Genomic DNA, 12,812 nt, shown 5'->3' with positions numbered 1-12,812 from the left:
AGCTCTTACCTTGTCACTCCTCTATGCAGAGGTCTTCCCTTTTGCCTCTAGGATAAACTATAAAACTCCTGTACTTGGTGTTGAAATCAGCGCACCACAATTTGACCCCTGTCTTACTTTTTTTTAAACTGAATTCACATCATTGCCCTTCACACATTCATATTTATACCTGCTTGGTTTACCTCGTATTCACTGAACTAAGCATCAGCATCTACCTCCATACCTTTACATAGTCTGTCCCTTTTCCTTAGAAATGCTGCCCTCCTTTGGGAATCCTTCTATAAATTCCCCAGGTTGTTAGTGTTCTCTCCTTCCTCATTTAATATTACCTTTGCTTGCCTTTGTATATTTTGTATACCTCAGTAGAATGTAGGTGTCTTTAGGGTAGGCGTTTATAAAACATATTTGTACCTGAATTTCTACTCAAGTCAAAAAACATTTATTAAGTATCTCTGCCAGACACTGCACTGAGCACTGGGAATGTTGTTGTTAATGTATTTGTCCTTCATTCTCGAAGAGACCATGACATCAAGATGATGACATGACTTGCACTTGACTTTGATTTGAGTGAGGAAGGGCTGTGCAAAGTCAACAGCCTCACCTTCTTCTCCTGAGCCATCTGGGTCCAGTGACCAGATATTCATCATGATGTCTAAAGATGGCCCAGGATGCAATGTGAGACCTTTCAGACTAAGGTCTTATAGCATTCTCACTTTGAGTGAGATTTCACCTATTCGATGAATAGGCTTCTTTAAGTAGTTGCTCAAGGGATGGCTCCATTAATGAAAAAAAAAATCAAACTGGGAGAAACCCTCAGTAAAAGAGAGACAATCACTATTTAGTATTTAGATCCACTCTGTGCTAGGTGGGTGGGGACTTGTCCAGTCTATGAGCTCCAGAGTGAATTGGAATTAAGTCTTGGAGCAAGAAATGTAATAGTGTTGTTGTGTTCACCCTTCCTTGGCAAAGAAGACCATGCCATCAGAGAAATGATGACATGCCTTGTACTTGACTTTGTTTTGAGTGAGGTAGGGCTGTGCAGGTCACCAGCCTCACTTCTCCTCCAGAGCCATCTGAATGCAGTGACTGGATATTCATCAGAATGACTGGAGATGGCCCAGGATGCACTGGGAGATCTTGGCTCACTTAGGGTGAGGTAATGCCCATTCATTGAATAGGCCTCTTTAAGAAATAGTCAGGGCGTGGCCCCTTTAATGAGACAATGCAAAGAAAGACATCAGGCTTGGAGTGAAACAGCAACCGTTACTATTGGTAATCACTCTGAAACCAGGAGGGTCCAGAAAAGAGCCTTTAGGCAGGGAGCAGGGGCCCCATGATGTCTCAGCTTCAGAGTGCAGTAAGCTCAAGGTGAAAGGAAGGGAAGTGGAAAGGGAAGAGGAAGAAGAAGGGAGACTAGGGAGACTATCCAGTAAAACCCAAGTCACCTGGGCATCTTTTGGCCATCCAAATTTACCTTCCTTTGGAGAGGAGAAGGAAGGGGAGAGGGAGACAGACAGGAGAGGAGGAGCTGAATATTCTCACAGGGTTATGTTCACTGGATTCAGACGACTGGCGGAGAAGTGAGGCTGGTGACCTTGCACAGCCCTCCCTCATTCAAAACAAAGTCAAGTGCAAGTCATGTCATCATTTCTCTGATGGCATGGTCTTCTTCCACAACAAAGGATGAACACAACCCAATGTAACATAAATACAAACAAAAAGAAGGCATCCCTGCCCTAAAGAGCTTCCATTCAAATGTAGGAAGACAAATAAAGGGTGGCTAAAAAGCAGAGTGTGGTAGAAGGTACCTGCATGGTCGAAAGAGTGGTGAAGTCTGGAGGGTGAGAAGCAGAGCTAGGAGAAAATAAAAGATAGCCCAGGTTTGTCCTCAAAATGACATTTTCTGTGAGAAACTCCTCAATGAGAGAAGGAGTCATCAGACCTGGAGGGAACTTCCAGGTGGAGAAGGCAGTTTGAGGAATGGTGGTGAGATCTGTATACTTATAGGCAGAGTATGGAGAGGAATTAGGTCCCTCACAGAGGTGTAGATAATAAATATTTGTTGAATTTTGTTGTGTTTTATGCAGAAGTTAAATTTCCTTTAACATTTTATTATTTGGTTATATTTCTGTTTTCATTTTTATTTGTCCATATTTTTGGTTATCTCCATTTTCTTTTCTTTTCTTTTTTTAAACTTCACTTAGGCCTTAGAAGATGACATCATCAATCACAATAAAACTTTACATCAGGCTCTTAGCATTGGCCAGTCTTTAAAGATTTTGAGCTCCAGGGAGGATAAAGATATGTTGCAGGAAAAACTAGACTCCTTTCAAGTTTGGTACATTGAGATTCAAGGAAAAAGTCACAGCAGGTCTGAACTACTCCAGCAGGCCTTTTGTAATGCTCAGATTTTTGGCGAAGATGAAGTGGAATTGATAACCTGGCTGAATGAAGTTCATGACAAACTCAGCAAATTGTCAGTCCAAGATTACAGCACTGATGGGCTATCAAAGCAACAATCTGAACTTCGGGTATTTTGGTTCCTTTTTTGTTTCTTTTTAAATTCATTTAATTTCCTCTCTATTATTTCTGTTGTTACTTTATTTTGTATTTCTTTCTGATTCTTCTGAACATATTTACATGTGCATAAATGTGTATACATACATATATGTACAAAGTTTGTACACACAGTGGATGTGGTTATTAGTCACTCCTGTGAATAAAGGGAATGTAACAAATTATGGGTAGAGTTCTGCTCATGGTGGATTAAACCATAGCAGTGAAAGGTGGTCATGAAAGAAGGAAAAAATAGGCCACTGTCATGGTCTGTACTTTTTAAATGTGTGAGTTATTGTTCTAGTTCTCTGAGAGAAACCAAAATTGACTTTGGATTTAAATTTTTGCTCAAATTAAAATGCTGCTTACCTGTTTTTAGGCTTTACAAGAGGACATCCTACTCAGGAAACAAAATGTTGATCAGGCATTGCAGAATGGTTTAGAGCTTCTGAAACAAGCAACAGGTGAGAACGTTAAAGAAGCAACAAAAATGCAGCTACCATTTTTTGCAGGAGTCAGTAAAGGACTGAGAAAAAAATTTAATTGTGATACAGATGTAATACAAATATTATGGTGAAGTCATTTGATTGATAAAAGTTAGAATAATGTTTTTATTGACGAAGAGCTGAACCCTCTAAAGAAAATTACTCAGCTGTAGCTCAGTGAGTTGATAGTATTAAAATGAAATGTAAACTTCTGTTAGAACTATTGACTGGTTATTCTAGCCTTGACACTAAGGCTCTTTCTGGTTCAAATAATTTATTCTACCTATCACTTATTAACTGGTTTGGCATTTGAGTTTTTAATTAGCCATTCAGACTCTAAGAAAATATTGCACTTTACGAGTTTAATTATCTTTGGTTCAAGTTCATTTAAATCTTCAGAAGAAAGAAAAAAAACTTCCCAGTACTTCTATCAATACCAGAATATCTTAGAAGAACCTTTTTCTTTTCACTTTATTTCACAAGAAATAATATACCTTTGAATTTTTTAGGTGATGAAGTCTTGGTAATTCAAGATAAATTAGAAGGCATTAAAGCAAGGTACAAAGACATAACTAAATTGAGTTCTGATGTATCTAAGACTCTGGAGCAGGCCCTGCAGCTTTCAGGAAAGCTACAGTCCACCCATGAAGAGCTTTGTACATGGCTTGAAAAAGTAGAATTGGAATTACTTTCATATGAAACTCAGGACCTGAAGGGAGAAGCATTAAGCCAAGCACAAGAAAGACAAAAAGTATGTTTAATTCATATATATTTTTTCTGTTTGTTATCTTTTACATATTTGCTTTGTAATGAAATAATAATAGTTATCTAGCTTAGTTAAAGATATGTCTCCTGGCAAGAAAAATGCACAAATTGGCAGGAGACCAACTGTCTAAACATTCAGAGGCCTAGAATTGGGATAGTTCTTTTTAGAGTCATGTGGTACACTTAAAAGTTTGGGGATGATTTTTAGCAATATAGTACAAGAGAAGGAGGCTTGCATATTATTCCTATCCAGTAAGATGCTTCACGCTGATAGACTTCAAAATGGTTACCAGTTTGTTCTGTGGGATTTCAGTAAAGATAGACATTTCCTTTTATGGAAATGCCCAGTATTTAAGAAAACACTATTAATCTGAGGCTAATAAAAATGTCTTTTGCGATCCTGAAGGATATCCCCAAAAGAAATAGACTTCTGTTAGACCAAACAGATTTCTTGTCAAAGATGCAGGCTACAATTTTTTTTCCACTCCTGAAGTAGGGTATCATGTAGATAGAAAGGAGGCATAGCACATTACTTTGCCCAGGAACCTGATTTTATTTGGATGATTGAATTATTGGATGAATACTGGTCATCTCAGAGGGTTACTTTATTTGAGCACTAGTTTTTTTTCTTAATTTGTCAGTGATCAACTGATGGAGAAATAGACTTCCAGCATATCAAGAATATGTTAGTTTACTTCTTTTGAGTTCCTAAATTAAATACTGACACCTTGGAATTTTTATTCAGTTTTGAAGAATTAAGGGATGCTATACTGACTGAGGGAATGCATTTAAATACCACTCAATAGAAACTCCTCTTAAGAAATCTGATTTTCTGTCTCACAGCGTTCAGTAACAAAAACTTATGTTCCTGAAGTGGGACCAACGTAGCAAATAGGTGGCCTACAAAATTCTTCAGCCTCATAGAATAAAATGGAAACCTGTGGAAGCTGTGTTAATGTACGCCAAATATTTGTATATTTAGCTTAAATTCCCTTTCCAGGAATTGAAAAAAGAAGCCAAGAGCAACAAAGACTTAGTAGATGCCCTTAATGAAGTCAGCAGTGCCCTGTTGGAACTGGTACCATGGAGAGCAAGAGAAGGACTGGACAAGATGGTGACGGAGGACAATGAGCGCTACAGATTAGTAATGGACACCTTAGCTCAGAAAGTGGATGAGATCGATGCAGCCATATTGAGATCCCAGCAGGTATCTGTAAAAAAAATGTTCTTTCAGCAATTAACCAAATGTCCCCTGGAGCTTCTAGTTGAACAAAGGTTTCGGTTAATAATATTTCCATTCATTTGCTATGCTTCAATAGCAAAAGAAGAGTGGATTTGAAAAGAATTTGACTTAGCTACTCAGACATCAGAATGCTATAACAAAGCTAATCTGTGCATTGTTGCAGCCATCTGTCTCATTGTTGAGCGATTTATCCTTTCTGACACAGAAACTGGAAAGATCAACCCAGCGTTTCAAATCCCATACTGTTTGTCTTTATGTCCTGTTAACTTTATGTGTTTTCATTCTCAAATGTAATTTCTATTGGAGAAAACTTATTTTGAATTAGTATATATGATTTAGCCTTTCATTTACATGCAGAATTTGCAAAGAAGTTCCTAAACAAGATAAAAATTGATGCATTGATGTGGTCTTTTGCCAGGGATAGGGGTGTGGGGGATAGGAGAACAGGTAGAAATTTATAATCATTTCTGATTTGTCTGGAAAATTATTATTTAGGACACCTAGAGAGATAATCTATGAGCATTTCACAGTCCTCACATGCTCTCAGGTAATAGCCCTGTGAGAATTATAGGCAGTGAGCAGGACCCTAGAAAGATAAGCAATTTTTAAATGTTTTGATGAACTTTTATTGAATTCTGTGTGAATATTTACATTATGTTCTCAGACTTACAAATATTCTGTGTGAGAACTAGAATGATATTTCAGTGTGCTTAAGAGAAGAGAGCTTTCAGAAAGTGTACAACTAAGCCTTTGCTAACATTTCTAGATTTTATTTGCTGGGCACTTCCTTTCAAAACCACCAGAATCATATCTTAGCTGAGCTGGCCAAATGGGAAAAAGGAAAATCTGAATAAATTCTGTAGAAATAGAACTTATTTTCTACAATTGGCTGAGAGTTCTCAATAGGATGAGTCAAATCTTATTTTAATGTTAATGTACTTATGGTCATAAGCACATGAATATGCTGACAGAGAAAGGCACTATTGAACAAAAATTTTTGTGAAGAATATTTATGACACCATTCGTATATGAGGAATTTATATTATTGTCTTTGAATACTCTGAGCATTTTCATTATGTATGCCTGATTATTGTGGATAATTAAGTTTGTTTATTTGTGAGGTTCATTCAGTTTTTGAAAAATATGAAATATCTATGTTTTGTATGTTAAAAAACTGATTAGTTCTAGATCTTGAAAAGACTTTAGAGGCCATGTAGGGGATAATCCTCTCATTTTACAAATGACTAAACTGAGGTTCTTCTGCAGAGTTGGAAGTGGAAAAACCTCCATAAAAAGCAATACAGGTATCATTCACTTTAAGGAACAGATGTTTTCCTGCACAACAGGCTAGAGTGATTAGCTCAAGTCAATGAGGGCAAGGCTAAGTGGGTTTAAAATAGCTTTGGTCCATTAGCTTTGGATTTTGCTTAATCCATGATCAAAGTTATACAGTACATTCTTAAACCCTTAATGAAACCCTTAAAGAAGACATTTTTACCAGTAATTCTCATGTAAAGAGAGTATGAGTGGTTTGGTAAAAATCCATTAAACTCCTGAAAAGAAAATAACTGAAAATGTATCCTACCCATGGTTGAGTCTTATCTTTATATAGAATTGATAGCATATTGGCTGTGATATGATTATTTGAAATCCCATTCATTGACATTTAATTTGAAATTGACTGAGTAGTTAAGGAATAAGCATATGTATATGCTTGCATACATATGCTTATATATGTATGTATGTATATATATATAGTGCCTGTGCTGTGCCAGGTACTGTGCTGAGGGCTTTATAAATATTATCTTACTTGATCCTCACAATAGCCCTTCTGTGGTTCGGGATAGGTGTTGAGGAAGCTGAGGTAAACGGTGCCCAGGAGTTGGTTTCTGAGTCTGGATTTGAATTCAGATCTTGATCGAGTTGTACATTTTATACAAGCGGTGAATGGTATGAATGCATTCTCTACCATATAAGAAGTGCTTTCCCAACTTTATAGCTACATTACCATCCTTCTTCCCTTTGGAAATTTTCTAGCCCTTAGCAATTTTGTCTGTGCCCTTGCTGTATCCTTGCAGTTTCCAAAATATAGAATAAAAAGAGAGGGGAGGGTGTAAAATGCCGCAAAGAGGTTGAGAAGGACAAGAGTTGAGAAAAACCTCCTTGATGTGACAAAGAGTTCTTTGGTCAAATTGGAGTGAGCAGTTTCATCTGGATGACAAAGTTTGAAGTCAGATTGCAGAGTGTTTAGAAGACAGTGAAAAGGAATAATGTGGTGGCACTGATGTAGCTTTCTTTATCAAGCAGTTTAGCCACAAGAGGGAGGAGAGAGGGAGGACAAAGCTATTAATGATTCTGTGTGTGTGTGTGTGTAGGTAGGTGAGACTTGAGAGAGAGATCAGACATTAGAAGTAGACTTGGGATAATAAGGGGTAGCAATCTGCTAGAGAAGATGGGAGGGGATGGGATCAAAAGTACATGTAGAATGGTTGTCTCTTCATCTGAGATGGGCAGAAATGTATGAATAATGTGGCAGGAGTAGGAAGGAATAAGGAAGACCTCCTAGTGAATTACCTCAAAAGGCTTGATAGTGAAAGAGTCAGGCATACTAATTAATACAAGATAATATAATTTTACTTTGAAATAAAAAATTTCATCGTATTTTTTCTTTCCCTTATAGATAAAAATAATTGCTGTATCAATTGACATGATACGATGAAGGAAGTATAATACTGTCAGTATTTTCTAAATTTTGCCAGAGCTATAGTCATTCCTTTCAAGTTATGCCCTAGTTGAATGTATTAATATTTTTTTACATCAGAACCATAGAATTTTGAGCTGGCTGGGGTCTTAAGAGATAGTCACCTTCTAATTTGGTATGGGAATTGGATGACCAGAGAGGAAAAATAACTGAATCAGAATTAGATACTGTAACATTGTGTAGTGGATTCAAACCCAGGCAGGTCCTTTGAGTCAAAGTCAAGTGCTTTCAGCTGTAACATGTTGCCTACATTCTCATAGATCGATAAAAAACCAAGATATTCTTCAACTTAGAAAGCAAAAAGAAATATGTGGAGCTTAAATTATGTTTGTAAAAAAGAAATCCTACTCTCAAATATGTTAGGTTTTGGAGATTAAATTGTGAAGTAAAAAAGTACCATTTAATGAAACTTCTAATTTCTTGGTTCTTAAAACTTTGCCCATATTTGTCGAATTAGGTCTAAATTCCAACTTAATATATCATTGGAATACAACCTGAGTTCTCAAAGCCTCTGCCTGCAGAGAACAAGCTCTGGAAAGTCTTACTAGATTGAAAAGTTTTTGAATGTCTGTGGGCCTAATGAACAGTTGCTTTTCATTTGTCTGAAGACCAGTCTAGCAAAATCTGAGACACTTAATCAGGTTTGCTACAACTTGATACACAAAATGATGAAATTTTGGGCCATATCCACCCTTGAAGATTGTTGACTAAAAATGGTTACTATTTGCATTGGCAGAGGGAATACTGAGACAGACAAAACATAGGTTTTGTATTAAAGTGTTAGAAAACTTAAACAAATGATGCATCTTTTTCTTGTTTATTATAGGTTCTGTCAAAAATTATTCTCGGATTGTAAATTCCAGGATATTGATATAGTTTTTGAAAAGAAAGCTTCTAAATATTTGTATTTTAAAGTTGTGAAGTTGTGTTACTTTGGACTAACCATGCAACTTTGAACATAAATACCATTAGAGGAGGCTAAACTAAGTGATTTGTTTATTCAAGATGTAAAATACTGAGGAAGAGAACTTATTAATTATTTCTTTTTCAAGGGTCTGAAGGTTTAGGGTGGTGGACAGTAGAGAACAAGATTTGATAACGTTTTAAATAGCGTCAGAATGGAACTGATACTTATAGGATGGACACACTAGCATTGGATTTGTGGAAGACCATATATGTCAGACAAGACAGATGCTTTTGTGTGAATAATGGAACCAAACTTGTACGTAGAGTATAGTCTATTATACTTTTAAAAAGACTTCTTGACTCCTTATCAGCCTCAACCCTCTCTGTCAGTAGAAAATCATGCTGTGGAAATTTTTTGAGGCTTAAAAAGCATAAGTTACTGGAAGGAGAACAAGGATTGCATGATAGGACTATGTTCATGATATAACTAATCTAGCTAAAAAATCTCATTCAGCAGATTAATAAAAGTTCCTATTCTGAAACTATTTCTAAGGTAAGTATTACCAGAATGAGGGCAAAAATGATGTAAATAATGGTGGAGAGCTTTCTAGAGATGGCTGTTTCTTCCCATCCCCTCAGGGCAGGTGCCATTATCTGAGGTAGGAAATGTAAACAATATTGTATTCAAAACCTAAACAAAACCAGGCACTCTTTGTTTTCCGGTTTCTTTCATTTCAAATTTTAGCCAAATAGGCTGTGTGGAATAGAGGGGAGTCATTTTTCCTTGAAGGTTCAACAAAAAAAGAGCCCAGTTGGTAAAGTACAGTTCTTTTAAGATGCTGGTTTATTACCTGAAGCCTTCTTATAAATATGTCATTGTCATTGTTAAATGGTATGTATATGCCACATAGGCTTCAGACCTCTTGGATACATTCTTCTGTGATCAGATGACTAGATCAGGGGTGAATCCAAACTTCACAGAACAAATCCCCTCAATAAAAGGATTTGTCAAAAGGCCTCACCCAAGGACCTAGAAGGCCATATGTAGCCTTGAGGTCTCAGGTTTCCCACCCCTGACTTAGATTATTTACACATCTTCAAAGTAACTGAATATTGTCCTCAAAGTAAATGAATTTTAACAAATGGCAAATAAGCAGTGTATTATATCTCTGGGAATCAAATTTGAATTAAAAGCCAGTGAGATAAACTGCAGAGAGGACTGGAGTCTGAGGGATTTGGGTTCATTTCTCAGCTTTTCCTCATTTTACCAGGGTGACACTGGGCAAATCTCTTTCCTTCCCAGAGTCGTAGTTTCTTCACCTAGTTCCCTTCCACTTCGCAATTATTTGTGATTTTATGAAAAGAGTTTGGCTTGATATAGCTCTGAAGGGAATAGAGTGAAAACTTCAAGGCATTCAAGGAAAGAGATTTACTTTGATCCAGAAAGGTCAGTGGAAGAAAGTGGGATTATAATGTCAACAAGAAACAAAGAGGAAGGAAATTCTAATGAAAATAAAGAAATAGCAACTATGTCTAAAGGAAAAGGGAATTAAAAGGATGTCCTGTCCTGACATAAACGTACCTATAAACATTTGAAGATTGATGGATCTATAGTTCTCTACGAATTTGTTTGTTTAAAGAAACTATTTTGGGGACAGATGTTAAAGTGATTAACAAAATCGCCAATGAAGTGATTTAACACTTTAGTATTATTGAGAGTCTTTGAATATGTTCTGAATAATTAAAGAAACATGCTATTTTTCTTTTCTTTCCTATTTTGAATTCTTAGTTACCTTTAAATATATTTTACCTTATACTGCCTCTGAAATTCTGAACTCGGAGCACAAAACAGCTTTGTGTGAGAAATTAACATTTAGGTACTGCAATATTTTACTAATCAACCATAAGTATTTAGCTACATCAACTATAGATATTTCACTATAACACTTTCAGATATTTTTAGTTAACTACTTACACAGGTCTAAGGTTAGTTATTACAGCCCATTAGGAACAAAGTAGGTTTTATTTATTTATTTTACAAAAGAATAAATGAATACAAAAAGAAGAAATGAACTATAAAATTGTCATTAGAATAATATTCCATGGTATCACTTCAGATGATGAGATGAAATTATTTTCATTTTCAATGTTTATTTTCATCTACTTAGTTAAATAATTTGAACAATTGGAAAAGATGGAGCCAGACTAAAAAAAGTTTAAAAACTTGTAAAGGCTTAATGAACTTGAAAAGTCTATGAATAAAAAATATTGATGTGATGACTTAAAAGGCTAATGTGATCTCAGGCAGTGTTAATAGAACTGTAGTAGTAAACTAAGTGATATGATAGTCCCACTGTAATCTGCTGTTGAGGTTTGGGGTGCTGGGGACCCCAAAATACTGACACACCAGGTCCTGCTCGAATGAATTCAACACAAGCCTTCTTAAAGCCAAAGAAAAACAAAGTTTATTAAAGATTTGCCATACTGGTTGACTCTTAAGGAGCCTAAACATTTGTAATGCTTGTATTGACAAGTGGGCCAGATAGAATCTCAGCTGGACAGAGTCTGAGCTGGATTGAATCTGAGCCCCCTCATGGAGGCGAGATGGAACTTAATTACAGAAAAACCCTGAGGGAAGAATCCAGGTGTTGCCAAGTAATCTGGAAGCCCCAGGTATGGTCTTGATAGTCAGCCTGGAATGTAGATCAAGTTCAGGGAGGATCTTATAAGAGTGGCTGGTAGTCCTGATAAGATCAAGCATCACAGGGAGGGAGAGGAGACCTGGATGAATGTTACATCCAATTCGGGGTAGCATGTTTTAGGAAGGACCTTAACAAACTGAATCCTATAAAATCTTAGCTGCCTTCTTGTGGCATTGTGGTCACTCTGGGTCAAAGTACCTGTCAAAGTATAACATAAAATCTGTGAAGTTTCTCAGTGCTAAATGCCTTCAAGGGGGGTTTAGATATAGAGAATACAAGATTATGAGTATGTTCAACATACTCTGTTGCCTTTGAAGGATGGCTTAATAGAAGTGGTATCAAGGAGAAGTATGACAAGAAACAGAGGTAGATTGATCATGTAGTGACAGTGAGGGATACCCATTAAGACTTTCCAAGAGATCTAGGCCCTTAGAATATTGAGTAGATACCCTGTGGAAAGTTTATAGCAGGACATATGCAATATCACAGAAGAAAAGTCATGGGTGAGTTACACAGTGGGGATCATAATATGGAGATCACATATCCATCAAAGGGTTGAGAAGCTAGAGTGTGCACAGAGTAGAACAGTGAGGATGGTGAGTGAATCTGAAACAATGTTAAATAGGCTCCAAGGTACAATAATACTAAAAATCATTGAGCAATAATAAAAGACTTAGATAAGCTTTCTTTTGATTTCTTCAGAAAGAAATAATGTAGTTGAGATTTTACATGGAAGGGAATTAGGTAGAAATGCATTGTGGAATTACCTGGGAAAATAAATGTAAAACCATTTCTTTTTATACTTTGCCCTAAAGAAAATGTAATCCACTGCAAGTTTGTGTTGCTGTTGCCATGGGTCAAACTTTTTATCTCCTGCTTGTAGGCATCACATTATACTGTAATAGTAATCACTTAATAAATGGATAATACTTTTGGAATTGGAAAGTGACCTTAGAAATCATCTAGTTCAACCTTTTCATCTTATAGATTTCTGGAAGTGACTTGTTCAGTGTCATTCAAGGAGAAAACAGAAGAGCCCAGATTCAGACTTACGTTCTCCTAAGCATATATTCTCTCTATGACACCACCCTGTCTGTATTTAGTTGCTTATTAAAAACATCTCTTACTTTGTATAGGGGCAGCAAATAAGCAATTTCATTCAAAGCTATTAATATCAGAATAATTTGTGAGTCATCTTAAATTGGGATGTTTCCAATGAGTGTCTGTGATCCGTTCCAGAGTCTAAATTGTTTCCAGTCATTCCTAATGGTTGTTACTGACTCATTCTATTCCTACATTTATTGAATAGTTATTCCATGCAGATCATTAGGTTTTTGGGGGAAGTTAAGGCAGCAGACCAGCTTTCTTATTACTGTATAGCACATAGTATGGAG

The 12,812-nt window shown here is 36.4% G+C and overlaps 1 protein-coding gene across 27 annotated transcripts in view; it reads left to right on the top strand.

The window, feature by feature from the left end:
* DST (dystonin) overlaps positions 1-12,812 on the top strand; it is a 608,843-nt gene that overhangs the window by 520,879 nt on the left and 75,152 nt on the right. For all 27 annotated transcript variants that reach the window (XM_072642521.1, XM_072642508.1, XM_072642527.1 and 24 more), the window contains 4 exons: positions 2,205-2,531; positions 2,936-3,020; positions 3,551-3,792; positions 4,807-5,013. In XM_072642521.1, the coding sequence (XP_072498622.1) occupies positions 2,205-2,531; positions 2,936-3,020; positions 3,551-3,792; positions 4,807-5,013 (861 nt within the window). The remainder of the gene's footprint in view (positions 1-2,204; positions 2,532-2,935; positions 3,021-3,550; positions 3,793-4,806; positions 5,014-12,812) is intronic.

This window comes from Notamacropus eugenii, chromosome 2 (assembly GCF_028372415.1).
Source record: "Notamacropus eugenii isolate mMacEug1 chromosome 2, mMacEug1.pri_v2, whole genome shotgun sequence".
In the NCBI taxonomy this organism is placed as follows: Eukaryota; Metazoa; Chordata; class Mammalia; order Diprotodontia; family Macropodidae; genus Notamacropus; species Notamacropus eugenii.
The sequence above is the reverse complement of the archived record's forward strand: the minus strand, read 5'-3'. Positions and strand labels throughout refer to the sequence as shown.